The sequence below is a fragment of the Myotis daubentonii genome, chromosome 5 (genome assembly GCF_963259705.1).
Source record: "Myotis daubentonii chromosome 5, mMyoDau2.1, whole genome shotgun sequence".
Lineage (NCBI taxonomy): Eukaryota > Metazoa > Chordata > Mammalia > Chiroptera > Vespertilionidae > Myotis > Myotis daubentonii.
The window spans coordinates 61,895,722-61,912,458 of record NC_081844.1 but is presented as its reverse complement, the minus strand read 5'-3'; the positions used below and the strand labels follow the sequence as shown (position 1 = coordinate 61,912,458).

At 43.8% G+C, this 16,737-nt stretch overlaps 1 protein-coding gene across 2 annotated transcripts in view; it reads right to left on the bottom strand.

Moving 5' to 3' along the window:
* Positions 1–842: 842 nt before the first annotated feature.
* RNF150 (ring finger protein 150) overlaps positions 843–16,737 on the bottom strand; it is a 163,063-nt gene continuing 147,168 nt past the window's right edge. For both annotated transcript variants that reach the window (XM_059697969.1, XM_059697971.1), the window contains exon 7: positions 843–8,680. In XM_059697969.1, coding sequence (XP_059553952.1) covers positions 8,562–8,680 — 119 coding nt within the window. In that variant the 3' untranslated portion in view covers positions 843–8,561. The remainder of the gene's footprint in view (positions 8,681–16,737) is intronic.

Sequence of the window (16,737 nt, the reverse complement as noted above, 5' to 3'; positions counted from 1 at the left end):
CGGGCCACCGAGGGGCCTGGCAGTTTCAACTGAGTGAACAGCAAATAGGGGCCTGTCTTTTCCTTCCTCCCCAGGCTGTGGCTCCGTCTTTCTTATTTCCTTAGCATTTCCTTTTCTTGCTAATTCAAAAGGACTGCTGTTTTAAAATCCTTTAGATATGTACAAGTGAATATAAAAAGGGGCCCGGCCACCCAGCGCAACTGGTGGGCCTTGGGTGTAACCCTGCATAGGGTTGTCTGCCCCAGATGGATCAGACAATAGGGCTCAGTCCCGGCATGACACACCGCAAGCTAAGTTAGCCCCCACGCTTCTGAATTGTTCAAAATATTTTCATCACTTCACCGAGATGCAAAGAGCTACGAGGAGGTCAGGTGCCTAGTGCTTGACTTACAGGAGAGATATAATGAAGTTATTGAAATCTCTCCTTCTATGATGATCATCAAGATTTTTATAAATATATCAGGGTTTTTAAATCCATAGGACAGCCCTAGCTGGTTCGGCTCAGTGGAGAGAGTGTCGGCCTGTGGACAGAAGGGTCCCAGGTTCAATTCAGGTCAAGGACACGTACCTCGGTTGCAGGCTCCTCCCTGGCCAGGGCCCTGGTCGGGCATGTGTAGGAAGCAACCAATCGATGTGTTTTTTTCACATCGATATTTCTCTCTGTCTTTTCCTTTCTCTCCCACTCTCTCTAAAAATCAATGGAAAAATATCTTTGGGTGAGGATTAAAAATAAATAAATAAATAAATAATAAAAAAGATAAAAAACCAAAATCCACAGGACTCCTCTGGAACTCAAGAAGAGGCAACACTGTGAGGAAATACAGATGACACAAACACCAGCATCTAGTTCCATTTTATTAAAAAACAAAACCAAACAAAATTTTGCAATGAAATTTCCTGGAATTCACAATCCTTTTCCAATCATTAGAGTTGCACTTTTTAAAAAAACCAGTACATAAGAACACGATGGCACTTATTTACACGATAGTCTTCTATATAACAAAAATAGCTGTGTTGTACGCTTGAATGTTTCCGGACTCTCATCCTTAACATTTTACCACTCCCAGTAGGGGACAAAAGGTTTATGCTCTCCAAGCACACAGAGAATAGAATCAAGGGAAAGAAAAGTTCATGTCTCCTAACAGAAGACAAATCCCTTTAAAGACCGTTTTTTAAAACTTCTTTGTATTTCGAGATATAAAGTGCTTTGGAAGGAATAAGGTAGGGGCCCGAGGTGGGGAAGAAGAAATGAGATTTATACAGGAAATAAACAACAACTACACTGCCTTAACTAATCATTTAAATATGCCCGTGACTTTGTACAGAAGATGATGTTTGGGTAAAATAGATACACAATCCATTACTCAAATTTTCAGCTTTGAAGAGAAAACCAAAGTCCAAATTAAAAGTGACCCATGAAAACACCATCAGGAATCACTGTGGGTTTGAGTCACGTGGCAGATCATCCGGGGAGCTCGGTCTCAGGATCTGAATAGGGAGACGGTGGGGACTGTCGGCCGGGACCACCATGGGCATGATCTGCAGACGGGCCAGAGAGACCTCCTGGGGAAGTGAAGTCAAATTCTATCTGTGACGTCATTCATTTTACAATAAAAACACAATTCATGTTTAGAAAGAAAAAGATAAAGCCATTGGATTCTTTCTTTCTTGCTAGCAGGGAACTACTAGAGGTGGATTTATGATGCCATGTTGGACTGTTTCATAATGGTAAGTGCATTCTTTGTAGCAGATGTCTTTTTTGGTGGGAATAATGTGCAATATACAGAGGGGTTAAAATAAATTTTTTTCCCCTTTTCACATTGAACTGGCAATTGCAGGTCATGGTCTGCAGTCTACAGAATTGGGTGTCATACAAGTTTCTTGGAAGGCTCCCCTGGAAACTAGGATCATCATTCTCCCAGCTCATGAATACTTTAAAGAACAAGACCCATTATTATTTTTTTTTCTCTTCAGGAATTGAATGGAATGTAACTTTTCACAAATACAAAATTACTTCAAGTTTTCTAAATATAAGGAACATCCCACTATAAAAATAGCCCTTCCACCTTCCCCCACCCCTACATTTCTTTCTAATTATAAAATGGTACAACCATTTCAGATTACTAATGTGAAAGCAGGAAGTCAATATATTATTATGTACACATACAAAAACACATATTTCATACCATCTACATTCATATGAAAGAAGTCTGTTTATTGAGCTTCTTTTGCAATTGGACAAGAATCAAGGTAAGTTACAAAACCATCAGGCCCTTGCCTTATAACTCTGCACCAACATTCCAGCCAGAGGCCTCTTGTTACAAACAGAGCCCAGTACTTGTCAACATATTGCAGAAGGAAGGGCTACTGGCAGTGAGGTCTTCAGTGGGGTTCGCTTTCAACCTTTCAGGGTTTGTGACAGTCCTTTCTCTTTTGATAAACCAAATTCTCAACTACCGAGGGAACTGGATAATAAAAGGCAAACAACTAGGTGTTGATGAAATGATGACTCTCGTCAAATCAATCGGCTGAAAGAATGGTGATTTTGCAGCAGAGGGCGCTCTGCCCCCTCACAATAACATCCCACTGAACAGTAAGTGCCGTAGATACCAACACAAACGCAGACAGCAGAGTTCCTGTTAATCATCCTTCTTTGACAGCAATCGTTTGGTATTTTCTTCAAAAGAGTGGGATACTAATTAACTAGCTCTTGTACATGGAAATTCTTTGGCTGTGTAAAATCGTCACATTCTTCAAGAGAACAATATTCTGAGTTGAATAAAGCACTCGGTTTCTCTAAAATTTCTGAGGGAAGAGGGGACTGTCCACTAGACTTTAAAGATGTTGTGGTACTAAGGCCACAAGACATTGTTTTTATGTTTCTGGAATTAGAAAGGTCAAGGTCAATTGCCAGCGTGCAAAAGAAACCCCATGAAGATTTCACGGTTTCCTTTGATGAGGCGACACACCTTCCCTTTTCTTCATGAGAACATTGGGAGACAATGCGACGGACCAATGGAAGAAGCATGTGTCCATTTGGATGGTGAGCCGTCTTTGGTTTATAGAGCACACACGGTCCCCACATTGTCCCTGCTTCTCTAAGCCCTCCGCTTCCTTCAGGGTGACAAGACCAGGCAGCGACTATGGATAACTCAGGCTGAGCTACCTTCTCCGCAGATCTTTCTCCTGCACTCTGTTTAGACTTGCAGCCTTTTGAGAAATGCAATTACTTGCCTTATCATATCATCAACAAACATTGATCCGGTGGCCACAGAGCGAAGGACTCTGTAGTACGTGCAAACGTCAATAGTGACCAGGATGAGAAGGTCTTTGATCGCTGAGACTCCTGGGGAAAGCCACGGATGAAGCCCTGCAGCAGGCATAGCTCAGAGGGAGGAACGCAGAGACGGGAACAACATCAGCAGGTACTTTGCAGAACAAGCTGGTGTGCAGTTCAGGGGATGGACAGTGAAAGGTGCACATCTGGGGCATGGAATCACTTCTTTAGTTTTGGGGGGACACTTCAGTGCTGTCAGAAGACTCAACATGGAAAAGTGTGGCTACTGATCTAAGGGTCTTTACAAATGATCATTCCTATTACAAAGGGCCTGGGGTTGTGAGTTGGGGAGCAAAATGGGAAAAGGGAAGCGGTAAGTGATGAGAAACTCATACCTACTTCTCAGAATTAATTTAGTTTTTAGGTAATCCAAACCTCTGCAATCATGAGTGTTTAACTCCTTCACACACGTGCACACACATGCACACACATATGTGCACACACATACACATGAGCCAGGTTGGCTCTAAACCCAGGAGATGAGCCATTTATTGGGAAGAACACCCCTATTCATATCCTGCCACCCTCTGCTCCCACCCCCTGCGGGTGGTATCCACCAGGAAGCTGGTTTCTTTGGGTCTCTTTTTCAGTCTTAAGGAAGAGGTGGCCTCTCAGATCACTTACAAAGAGCAAGCTCTTGTGCTACAATGTTAGGAAGCAGAGTGACCATCGGATACGGTATGGCCCACACAGTTTTCTAAGAAACCCTAGCTCCTGGGGTCTGGGGTGAGCCAGGAAGGTCACAGATGCGGGAGGTGGGAGATACTAAACCTAGACAGCATTCTGGAGTTGTTTCCTTGCCATTACTTGCCTGGGAGACTTTTCTAGCAAGGAAGCCTGAGAGAAAAAGGCAATAGCTATAGATGGTCTGTGATAAAATTAGACATGAAAGTGAAAATGGGGCTAGCTCCTTTAAGGAGGAAGTTAATTTGCCTTTAGAGTAAACTGGGTATTGTCTGAAGTGCAGCTATAGATGTTGTCATGAATAAGAAGAAAACACCAACACTAATGATGGTAATCACATTGGTGACTCTGTAGGTCTGGAGCCACCAAGGTTTTTTCTGAAAGAGGAGAGAAGGATGTGTGTAGGTGTGCATACACAGACAGACAGGCAGTCAGAGAAAGATGGACACAGAGACAGAAAAGGGAAAGAAACCCAAGTCAGCGCACATAACACATGCTACCGGACATTGCCTCTGGGACCCTGAGACCAGAAAGCTGGGTCCTCGCTCCACAGAGGATGTGACTCTACATCTCAGATTTTCTGAAAGACTTTGATTTCATGGGGTTTCTTTGTGTGCAGTCAAGGTGAAGCACTCAATAGTTAACTAAATGCCATTTATTCTGCATGCTCGGTGAGAACTTTCACCTAAAGAAAACTAAATAAATGAGGAAGAATCCTATGCTAGGCTTCCTGTCAGCATTTTCGGTCCTGAAAGCATAGCGGCTGCAGGGAGGTCAGAGCACTAATGGAAATAGCCACGGGCACCATGGATTTCCATACAAGCAAACCCAGAGCCAAGAACTTCCAGAGACATTTCCACCAGAATGAGGGAAATGCTGAAAACAAGACAAAATAAACAAACCTCTTTGGATGGAGACTTGCCTCCGTGGGTATGATGCTCACTATGTGATGTCAGAATAGGTAGGTGCCTTTGCCATTAGTAACTTTCTACCATCTCAAACTCTCCCCTCGCCCTGCCTAGATGATGCAGTTGACATTGCAGGGGTGACAAGCCCTGGAGACTCCATCAACATGCAGGTGCTGTCTTCAGGATCCGGGCTAAGTTCCTCCCAAAGGGACCAGCCAACAGGAGGTAGCAACTCCTAGAGGAAGAAGAACAGCTAGGGGTTGAGGTCAAGTTGGATGACTCCAGTCTGGGATTCTCTTTGGTTCAAGTCTAAGGGCTTGCCGTGGAAGTGAGTGAGGGATATCCTTTAGTTTCAGCACCAAATCAACATGGCTTGTGTGACTTCCTACAAAACAACTGGTCAGAGAAATCACAGCAAATGGTAATGGACATCAGTGGTGTGGTGAGACAGTCGAAGCAGATATTTCAGAAAGGGCGGCCTGAACATCTATCCATTACAAAACAAACGGATCTCGGGGCCTCTGATCAGGCAACTTGGGTGGAGTCTAGTTCTCTGAGGAGGTAATTAGGTTTTCACCTTTTTCCTTTGTAAGGGTCGGGAACCTTGTGAGATTATTGTGGAAGCCGGAGACCTGTGCTGTCCCATCGGTAGCTCATCCAAATTGAGATGCGCCACAAGTGTAAACTATGCAACGGCTTTAGAGGACTAAGTATGGACAAGAAGGTAAGGTGTTTCATGAATTCTTTTTACATGAATTGCATGTCGAGACAATAATATCGGATTCAAAAAAATATATTATTAAATTATTATTACGTGTTTACTTTTTCTAACGTGGCCAGTAGAAAACTTAAAATCATTCGTGTGACTGGCATTACATTTCTATTGGATGGTGCTGGTCTAGACACGTACGACAGAAAAATGCAAATCAGCAAATACGCAATTTGCATATACTTGCAGAGGGTTCTCCAACCTTTTGACACCCTCCATGAACCATGGAATCCCCAGGTCTTTGGTGGGAGGTGGTGAGGAACACTGTGGGGGAAGGGCTGTTTCCATTTCTTCTGCATCCTTCTATGCTGGTTAAAAAAATTGTTTAAAAAGCTACAGGAAGAATCTCCAGAGACAGACCTTTGGTAACTGGAGAACCTCGCAGACTCAGGGGGTTTGCGGCAGAGCCTCCATGGGGTCAGGCCCACAGGCCTCCAGGGAGCCTCCTGGCCCTCAGCATCTACACAGCGCCCTCTAGGGGTTGCTGCAGCCACATGCAACCGATTCCTCTGCACCTGGTCATGGCAGGAAGAGAGAGCCATGGTCAGAGGACCATGCACTCCACAGGCATTTTCTCTCTGGGTAAGCAATACAATGCATTCTTCTCTTCTGTTCAATTACCCTTCTAAGTCCACTTGACTAAAGTTATCACTGAAGTTTGTTTGGGGCCAAGCTGACAGAAGGAGGAGTAGGTATTGCAGGCCCTTTCTGACTGAGAAAGGAAACACCTGGAGATGAAGAATTGCACACTGAGAACCAGGCTTTGAGGGGTCCAGAGAAGGCAAACTCTGTGACTAACAGCAGATTGAGAACAAGGTGAAACCAAACAACTCCTCCTTTGGCCGGAAACTTCAATCACTGAGATGTTCATTCCTCGCAACCCAGGCGTGCAAATCCCCAAAGCTGTTCCTCTATGTTACACGCCCAGCGCCTCTGCCTCTCCAAGGCGGAAAGTGGGCTACCCGCCATCGCTACCTGCAACAAATAGGTCCCCTGGCCAACTGCTCACTGGCGGTCCTAAGGCCACAGGGGCCTTGGGCCCACCTTGTTCAGTTCCTCCACTTTGCAGAGGACGAGGCTGAGGCCCAGCGAGCACGCGGCTCACCTGGGCCTCCCGCCTCCTGCCTCAGCGCCGCCCTCATTTCTCCCTGGATTTCAGTACAGGAGGGGCTGGACTCCCAGACAGATGGGTTATCTCTGAAGGTGGCAATCATTTCCCTTGGCCTTGCTACCTAAGTAGGAAGCATCAAGTAGGAAAGGTCAAAGGTGGTGGCAAAGAGCGCCCAGCAGTGTCCCTTGACCTACACTCTATGCTTCAGCAGGCAGCAAGGCCGCATGCAGACCAAACTCTGTTTTTGGACGAGTGCTAGTGCGAGGAGAGGGAAAAGCCTCCTCGATGCACAGAGAACTCAGGGGGGGCAGCTTCCTGTCCCGGTCAGCCTCCTGCAGAGGACAAGGTGACCGTGGCTGTCCAGGGAGACTGCTCACCACCTTAGTCATCTGTGTGGCGACAGTCTACATGGATTACAAAATTGCCCACAGGAAAAAATAGCACATTTCTGTCATAGTTACAAAGAAAGATACAAACATAACCATTTCAAAATGCAGATGCCTCTTTTTCTTTCCCTGTCTCTCTCAGTCAGGAGAAACTTGGACTTAGCCAACTCCCGTGCTGGACTTTTTAGACCAGGTGGTTCATCAACTCCTACCTCCCTCCTCACTTGGTGTCTGGACACCCTCAGGGAGACCTGTGAAACAATCTGTAAAGGATTCACCTACATCCCTCGAGCTGGGGAGGTGTAACAGATGTGTTGGAATGAAGGTGAGACCCCCATGGTGGTGGACACCAGGTTCGAAGCTGACGTTCCTAAAGCCTCCATCTCCTGCAAAAGCCAGTGGGGTAACAAAGCCTGTCCTAGCCTCCGGGGAGCCAGCACAACAGGCAGTTCGCTTTCAGGAAGAATGGGTGGTAGCTGGTTTTTAAACTAGCCCCGTAGTTCCAGCTACGAGTCCTACAGCCAATGAGAGTGGCCTTAACGCCGGGAGGGGACTTCTGAGCTCAGAATTTCAGCCACACACTGTAAGATCCAGACACATTAAACTGCCTCCCTACAGCTTCCTTCTCGTGTCACATGGCCCTTGGCAGAGCCTGGCAGGCGGGAGCCAGTGTGATGATGTTGCTGAGCAGAATGAGCAGCGGCCTCAGCACATTCAGAGCTCTGTGTTGGGGTCTCTGGCAGCTGGGAGTGTTAAGATCCATTGAAAAGAATTTAGATTCCTAATGAGAGCTGGCCTTCGCCTGTTTCAGGTGCCCAGGCCCTTCCCAAAGCCGTGCACACTCATGCTGAGAGGTCAAAGTCCTTAGTCTCAGAGACTGACACGGACTGATCACAGCAAGGATGGGTGCTTCGAAACACAGCTCCATGTAAAAGCTGGAGTGGATCGAAGGAAAAACAAAGGAGTGGACCTACAGGGAACTATACACAGTCTTTAAAAAGAAACTGCCAAGGAAATCAAACAACAATTCCAAAACAAGGAAACAACACTGGGAGAAACCGAAATGAACACCGAGACGCCCCCAAAATGTCCTTTCAGTCTGTTAGGGGCCTCAGTGTCTGCAAGGGCCCGGGAGGGAACACCAGCTTTCCACTTCCAAGCTGCCAAGGCCGCGGGCTGTTGTAGAGACGGAGAAACTGCATCCTGATCAGCTGGGCTTTGGATATTGCTTTTCGTGACCGTTCTTGAGCAGAGCGCCCTGCCGGTGCCGAGGTGTTCTGAGGTGTGTGTGCCTGGTCCAAGTCTCGGGCACGCCTCCCCCCGTTCCCCGTGGGTCCTACCATCCCTTTCTTCTGTGTTCGCCATTTCACGACTTCACCTCTTCGCAGTCCTGGTCGGTGGAAAGTTCTACATCAGATAGTCCAACCTCCATCGCCATAATCAGCGAGATGTCAGAGTCACTGCTGACAGCTGGCTCCTGCTCACCTGGGAGGAGAGAGCAAAGTGCATGGTGAACACTGAGCTACGTCTTTAGATGATGCTTTTTATTTAGTACAATTGTCTTTAATAGCATTTCTTTGAAGGTCAAGAGAAGATATTAGAAAAGTTGATTATTTTGTGTAAAACAACATTTAGTTAGAATCGTACTGTCACCCAAAATAAATTCTAAATGGGGCAAAAAGTTAAATGTAAACAAAAGTAATAAAGCTAGAAGAAAATATATCAAAGTAGGAAAATATCTATCTAAACAGGGCAAGAAGTTCTATAAGAAAAAACAATTGAGCAACTCACAGAAGAAAAGATTGATAAGTGTGCATAAAAATTAAAAAACACAGAGAAAGATCAAAAGGCCTATATCACACTGGAAATATTTGTAAAAATTTTATAAACGACTGTATTTTAAACATATTGAGAGCTTTTAAATCAATAAGAAAACTAACAGAATAACAGAAAAATGGGCAGATTACTATGGTACAATTCACAGAGGAGTATAATAAAAATGACCAATAAATAAAAGGTAAAAATGAGCTACTCTTTTTGTTTCTGAAATCTTGACTTTTTAAAAAAGATAGCCTTATAGTTAGTTAAGGGTAGGCACTTTGATAGATTACATGTAGAACTGTGAAATTTTCACCCAGTAACTACATTTCCAGAATGTATTATAGAGAAATAATCAGACGCAAAAACATTCATTTAATCATTATTTATAGCAGCAAAACATTCCATGGAACCAAGTCCAACAACAGAGAATATCTGAATGAACTATGTTACTTCTAAAGGACATCTTGTTACAACCATTTAAGTGACATTTCCAGAGAATTTGTTGTTACATTAGAATATGCTCACAGTATACTGAGAAGTAAAGACAATGTATTCAAAGCTTTTTATACAGTGAGCTTGACATGGAAAGTTAATTAGAAGTGAGGAAACCAAAAAATGCTACTAAGTGTTGTCTCAAGTTTTAAGACATATTCATTGTCGTTTTTTTTTTTTTTTTCCAGTTTTACTCCCAAACATTCTGCAAAGCACAAATATCATTCACTCACTCAAGGCATAATGAGTCCCCACTCTGTATTAAGGATTGTGCTAGGTGCTAAGGATGTCGTTGAGAGTGAGATGATTCCTGTCCAGTAGGCAGGCCAACCAGTAGCTGCTAGTCAACTATAAGACAATGGGATAAGCATTGTGCTGGTGTCATAGCAGCAGGAAAGAGGGCTACATAACCATTTGCTGAATCAAAGCAGGCTTCCTGTAGGGTGCAATGACTAAACTGAATTCTACGGGGTAACTCATATTTTAGCCAGAAGCATGAGAAGGAAGAATCTTAAGCACAGCAATAGCACATCGAGATGTCTGGAGGTGATAGGGAGCCCTTAGCTGGACATCAGATCATAGTTAAGTATGACTGGAATGCAGAGTCAAGCTAGGGAGTATGAACGGGGGAGTCAGGGGAGCTCAGCTGCGGAAAAGGCAGCTTTACAGCCAAAAGTTCTTGTACGTTCAATTATCCTGCAAGATAAATAGGCAATTAAAAGACCAAACAAAATGTCTAAGTACTGAAGATGGCTGATGGTTATAAAACTTTTGCACTGATATAATTTATTTCATGTACAGGTAAGAGCTCATCACAGTGGTATTGTGACTTTCATATAAATCTAGGGAAAAAAGGCAGCCGACTTAGAGTTCTGTAGAGAGAGCTCACTGCACCTGCTCAGATAGCTTCTCACCTTCACTTCTGGCTCCTTAGCCACCAGCCTCAGTAGATTTCTCGCATTCATTCTCACCGTAGTGTTTTCTAAACTGGAATGTGTGAATTAAAAGCAAAAGGGGCCATGGGAACTGCGAAAACTATGGGCCGCTGAAGTCATGATGCTATTTTGGAAAGGGAACGTCCTGCACAGCTCAAGGCAAAGGTAAATTTAAATCAATAAAAATAGAGATTTGCAAAAAAAGGGTTCACTTTCCATGATATGACATTTGCATCAACCACATTATCTAATCATTTTTCATTTCAAAACATTAAAAAATTATCTGAAGACATTTGAAATTATTCCTTACTGTGCCCTATGTTTTCAACTGAACTTGGTCTGCTCCATACTTTTTAAAAGCAGGTTTTTATCCTTTAATCAAGGCAGATGTCTTTCTTTGAGACCGCGATCATACAAAGGAAAACGCTGTCACTAAGACATTTAGAAGGTTCTCTGCAGGTGAGTGTGAAGTAGCTATTAACAATGTAATTTTTACCTTCTTTCCTGCAAAGGCCAATATAAAACTAATGCGGAAATAACAGTGGCCTTTATTGAATTCTCACAACAACCTTTCCATGTAGGTATTATTAGTACTGCTTTTCAGCTAAAAACAAAACAAAACAAAAAAAACCCTCTCAGTCCATTTTACACAATAGTACATTATCTACTTGACACACTTCCTTCTCTTGGGTTTCATGCATTGTAGAGACACAGAGAGCATTTAAACAGGGAGTGATGTGATCCACTTAATATTTTAAAAGACCACTCTGGCAGTTAAGTGAAGAATAGACCGGTGGGACAAAGGACAGGGATAAGCCAGAGGAAACTATTGTGGAAAACAGATGAAACGCAATGGTGGTTTGTTGTGGCAATAGGACTGGAGATAAGAGGATAAATTTAAAAAGGGTTTGAGAAAAAGGATATACAGAAAAGCGATGGACTGGACAAGCAAAAGAAGAGAAACAGTGGCTCCTACATTTCTTGAGCAACACAGGTACTTTTACTGAACTGGAGAAACTGGAAGCCAAACAGGTGGGGATAGGTAAAGAGTTGAGTTTTGCATGTGCGATGCTTCAGGTGCCCATACGAAAGCCAGTGTTGTTGTGGAATTAATGGGCAGCTAGATGTAGAGTCTGAAGTGTAGAGGAGAGGCTGTGACTGTCAGTAAACTGGGAGGCTTCAGTGTAGAGAAGATACTTTAAACCATGGGAGCAGACGAGGTTTTCTAGAAAAAGACTGTAGAATGAAAAGATAACTCAGGGGTAGAGCTCCCAGGAACATCAAAACCTATGGGCAAAACTCAAACTGGTGCCTCCGAGATAATTTGTTTGGCCCATACAGTGTTCCTTTGAAAGTGTGAATTAGTTACCAGTATTTAAGTCAGGTTATTTCACATACAAATTTATATTTGAATTTTATCTTGAAGAAAAAAAATAGAATGTGGCAACACGTGCTCAGTTCCCAGATGGAAATCACTGGGGTGAACTGGGTAAGGGCTGTCCCCCTTAGCTCAAGGCAAAGAGGCTCGAGGGCACCATGGTTGGCCAACAGTCTGCACACTGGATCATGTTACTTGCTTGGCCTGTGTAGACATTTGAGTTTCAAATATCAGGGAGAAGGCAGAGCACAGCGGGGGGGGGGGGGGGGGGGTGTAAGCTCCCGAAGAGCCTGAAAATAGAGAACATTGTTTCACTGATTTGTTTCTGTTTTTTCTTTTAAATATATATATATTGATTTCAGAGAGGAAGGGCGAGGGAGAAAGAGAGAGAAATATCAACGATGAGAGAGAATCATTGATTGACTACCTCCTACTCTGGGGATCGAGCCCACAACCAGGCATGTGCCCTGACCAGGAATCGAACAGTGAACTCCTAGTTCATAGGTCGATGCTCAACCACTGAGCACGCTGGTTGGGCCTTTTAAATATATTTTTGCTTCTTTACCTCCTATAGGTAATGACTCACCGTTACAGTCTATACCCAAGGAAATGAGATACTGTGGGTATCTCATTGGTTAGAGTGGATTTAAAGACTGATCCCAAGTCATCTAATTCTCAGCTTTGAACCTCTTTATCACAGCATTAAAGAGAATCTGATTAGCTGGTAAGCAGAAAATACTGTTCTCAATGGAGCCTTGTAACCTACTTTGTTGACCGATAACAATGCTTTCGTATATTTCCACATTTAATTCTAAGTAAATTTAAGCAATAGCTTAACTGTGGCTAACAAAAAAATTCTGAGTGGTGGGATTTGTTTTATTAATTTCATAAATTATTATTTTTTTAATATATTTTATTGATTTTTTACAGAGAAGAAGGGAGAGGGATAGAGAGTTAGAAACATCGATGAGAGAGATCGATCAGCTGCCTCCTGCACGCCCCCCCAGTGGGGATGTGCCCGCAACCAAGGTACATGCCCTTGACGGGAATCAAACCTGGGACCCTTGAGTCCGAAGGCTGACGCTCTATCCACTGAGCCAAACCGGTTTGGCATAAATTATTATTATTTAATTTTTATTGGACTTACTGGAGTGACATTGGTTAATAAAGTGATATAGGCTTCAGGTGTACAGTTCTAGAATACATCATCTGTATATTGTATTGTATTTACCACCCCAAGTCTCCTTCCATCACCATTTAGTCCCCATATCCTCTTTACCTCTCTCATCCCCATTTAATTTCACAAATTGTTAATACATTTGGTTTATCTCCATCCTCTTTAATAGATAAAATGTTACTGAAGGACTCAGAGGTCTCCCTTTGTGAAATGAGCATTGCAATCAACTGTGGGTTTTATGTCACTGTCTATAGCAGAGGGTGTGGTTGAAGTTTCTTCCAACCTGAGACTGTAGGACCCTGAGGTCTGTCCTGTCTGGCCTGGGGCATACCTGGCCTGTCTCTATCACTTCTCTGGCTCAGGCCCATGCCATGGTCCACATTCTCATTTTAGAATCCTGTCATTGGTAAATGTTTGTAGCAGTGAAAATGAATTGAAGTTCCTCTCTGGCTTTGAGAGGCTCAAGTTTTGTATTTACTAATTAATAACAATATTAGTGCTTATTGAGTACTTAGTACATGATATCATTTCCATAGTTAGGTGATAAAACTAAAGCTTGAAAAAGTTAAAAATGCAGGGCAGGTGAAATCCTAGCCTTGTCTGATTCCAGAGTCCATGAACTTGACCATATCTACAGTACAGAGCTGAGAGTCTTAACCAAAAGATTACTGGGCTTTCAGGGGAGTCCAGGTACCTAGAATGACAATCACACTTTTATGGGTATGTGCATATATGCATTTTTCTGGTGACAGGGTTTCCTTTACCAGATTCTCACAGAAACCAGACAAGGCTAAGAAGCATTCACTAAGAGCTTTTGCATCCTGGGTGAACTGAAGAACACATTTTCGTCTGCAACAGAGTGGCTTGGCTGTTTTATTAAAGCACATTTTGGTTCCATGTCACTGATGGTGTTCTATTCACTTCACATGAAGTCAGTGTTTTCCTCCTTAACTGTTTCTTTATGATGGTTATTCAAAGCTAAAGCAGAAAGTTATCCTTCCCAGAATGAGGTTTGACACTTGCTCTGCTTCCTGCCTTATGAAAGAAGGCATAGGCGGTGGCAGGCCGGAATAAGCCCTCCTCTGTTAGGAAGTAACAAACACTGCCCTCGGAACAGTGCTCTCTGTGTTGAGGCGAAATACTTGGTGATGAGTACAATCCCCCAGGTGTCCTGATTCTCCAGCAGGTTTGGTGTTCACATGCTGGTCACTGCTCTGCAGCACACAGAAGCCCATCTCCCTCCACCCCAATGCACTTGAAAAATAAGGTACCAAAGAAGAATAGCATCTCTCTGTCCACTGCTACCCATGCTGATCCCCTTGAAAATAGGACAGCATTTCCATTCCCTGCTGTGTTACGCAAGAACACCATTGGGGAGACGCGCAAGCCGAGGGGCTGACTGACAAGGCTACTGTCTTTGCATCTCGTCTCAGAATTGCGGTTTCTTAGGGCTGGGGCACTGCCTATTCTCCGTCATCATCTCCGTGGGCAAGTTCATTAAGGAAAGTTCATTCTTCAATAAGGAAATGTACTCCTTCCAATTATTTTGTTAACAAGAATTTCGGAGGAGATAAACTTCTGATTTGGTTTACATTTTTCCCTCTCGTGAGTGGCTTCTGCTGTGAGAATGGCAGGGCTCTGGGTCACTCTGGGTTGTGCGATCATGACAATGACAGCTGATTCCTCCCTCCGGGTCAGGCATTGTGCTAAGTGATCACATATGCGATGTGGTTATCCCAACAACGACACTGTGAAGTAGGCATGTGGTTCCCCCAGTGACTGCTTCACATTTTACAGGGGAAGTCAACATGTCCAAAGTCAAGTCCATAGCAAGGGGCAGAAATGGAATCCTCTCCACGCGAACAAGTGCTGCTGACGGCTATGCTACTCCCGAGTGGCAGAGCTGTCAGATTTCTATTTGGCTGCCAAGCTGTTCTCACAGACAAGGCTTGGCCACCTCTGGGAACCAAGCGTTCCCAGCTGATGATGCAAACTCATCCATTCGGACAAGTGACTCCCGAAATCATTTGGATGTCACTGGTACTTTTGCCTTTTCAAATTCCTGCTCATAGTTATAAAAATAAACTTCATGAGCTCAAATCAGGAAAATTCTTCCTCACCTTTTAGATGGGGAGGTCTAAAACATTGTTTTTATGCTGACTTGGAAAAAGGAGAATTCCCTGGACGTTTGTATATTAAATTAGGTCACAATTGTCTGAATTCACTTGTCTTTTCTCTCTTCATCATTGTTTTTCTTTCTCTGTGACACTTCATCAAGCAAGAGAAATGTTTTCTTCAATGGCTCAAACTCCTTACTGATTTCCTTAACAGTTCATTCACTGAGTAATTCCTTCCTAAGTGCCAAGAGAAGAAACACTGTGATATTTGCATTAGCTACACATAGTTTTTGCAGCAAAAGGGACAAAATCTAGTGGACATTTACACTGTTAGTAGCTTTTTTACAATCCCAATTACAAAAACCTACAGAAAACCTTAAGCATTAAGCATAGCATTTGGTGTATGGAAGGTTCTTGTAAATGTGAATATGATTGGGAAAAAAAAAGAGAAAGAGGAAGCTGCCAGATGGAATTAGAGGGACAGGCAGAGATCATGCAGACTCACCCATTTTTGCAATTGTATAAAATTATCCAGAGACTTCATTTATTTATTCACTTATTGATCACCTACTAGGTACATGGCACTGCTGATGAGCTTTGCAGGAGATAAAGATTACCTTAAAATAGGCTCTGCCTCTAAGTTGAATTTGATCTAGTAAAATATATCAGACTTGTAACTGCACATTTAATACAAGGTGATATGTGCTAAAAAACAGGAATAAATAAAATGGCAAGAAATAAGGGGTGGGGAAATTTCACCTCTGATTGGGTCGCCAAAAGGGTTTATAAAGTAGGTGACATGTAAACCAGTGGGGAGAGATCTGATTAGTATTGTTAAGTATAAAGATGAGGAGAAATGACATTCCTTTCAGGAGAACCAGCATGACTAGGTATCAACAGAGCAAATGTCAGGCATGTGGATGGTTTGGTTTTGGTGTAGCTTAGGTTATGGAGAATGATAAGCTATGTGATACATATGTGTCAGATGTAGCTGGTAGGTACTCTGCCCTCTTCCTGTTTCATAGGGAGGCTAGAGGGCTGGGAACTACATTTCCCAGACTCCCTTGCCAGCTGGCTTTCTCCTAGGTCCTGCCAAGGAGATTGGAAGGCAGGAGGAAGAGGGAAGCTATTGTACTTCTGGGTCAGGCAGGTCACTGTGGGCTCCAGAAGTGCTTGCAATGCTTTCAACAGCATTGGAGGGAGGAAGACCCTGAGCCCCCAGTTGGCAGAAGTGCCTGTGGTTTCCCCAGCAGAAGCAAAAGCGCTCCAGCAGCAGGACAGGGGTGTGTGCTCAGTTGCTCTGGGTAATGCCCTCTTGCTTCTCCAGGCTTCTGAACTCTCCCTCCCTCCCTCCCTCCCTCCCTCCCTCCCTCCCTTCCTTCCTTCCTTCCTTCCTCCCTCCCTCCCTCCCTCCCTCCCTCCCTCCCTTCCTCCCTCCCTTCTTTCCTTCCTTCCTTCCTTCCTTCCTCCCTCCCTCCCTTCCTCCCTCCCTTCTTTCCTTCCTTCCTTCCTTCCTTCCTTCCTTCCTTCCTTCCTTCCTTCCTTCCTTCCTCCCTCCCTCCCTCCCTCCCTTCCTCCCTCCCTTCTTTCCTTCCTTCCTTCCTTCCTTCCTTCCTTCCTTC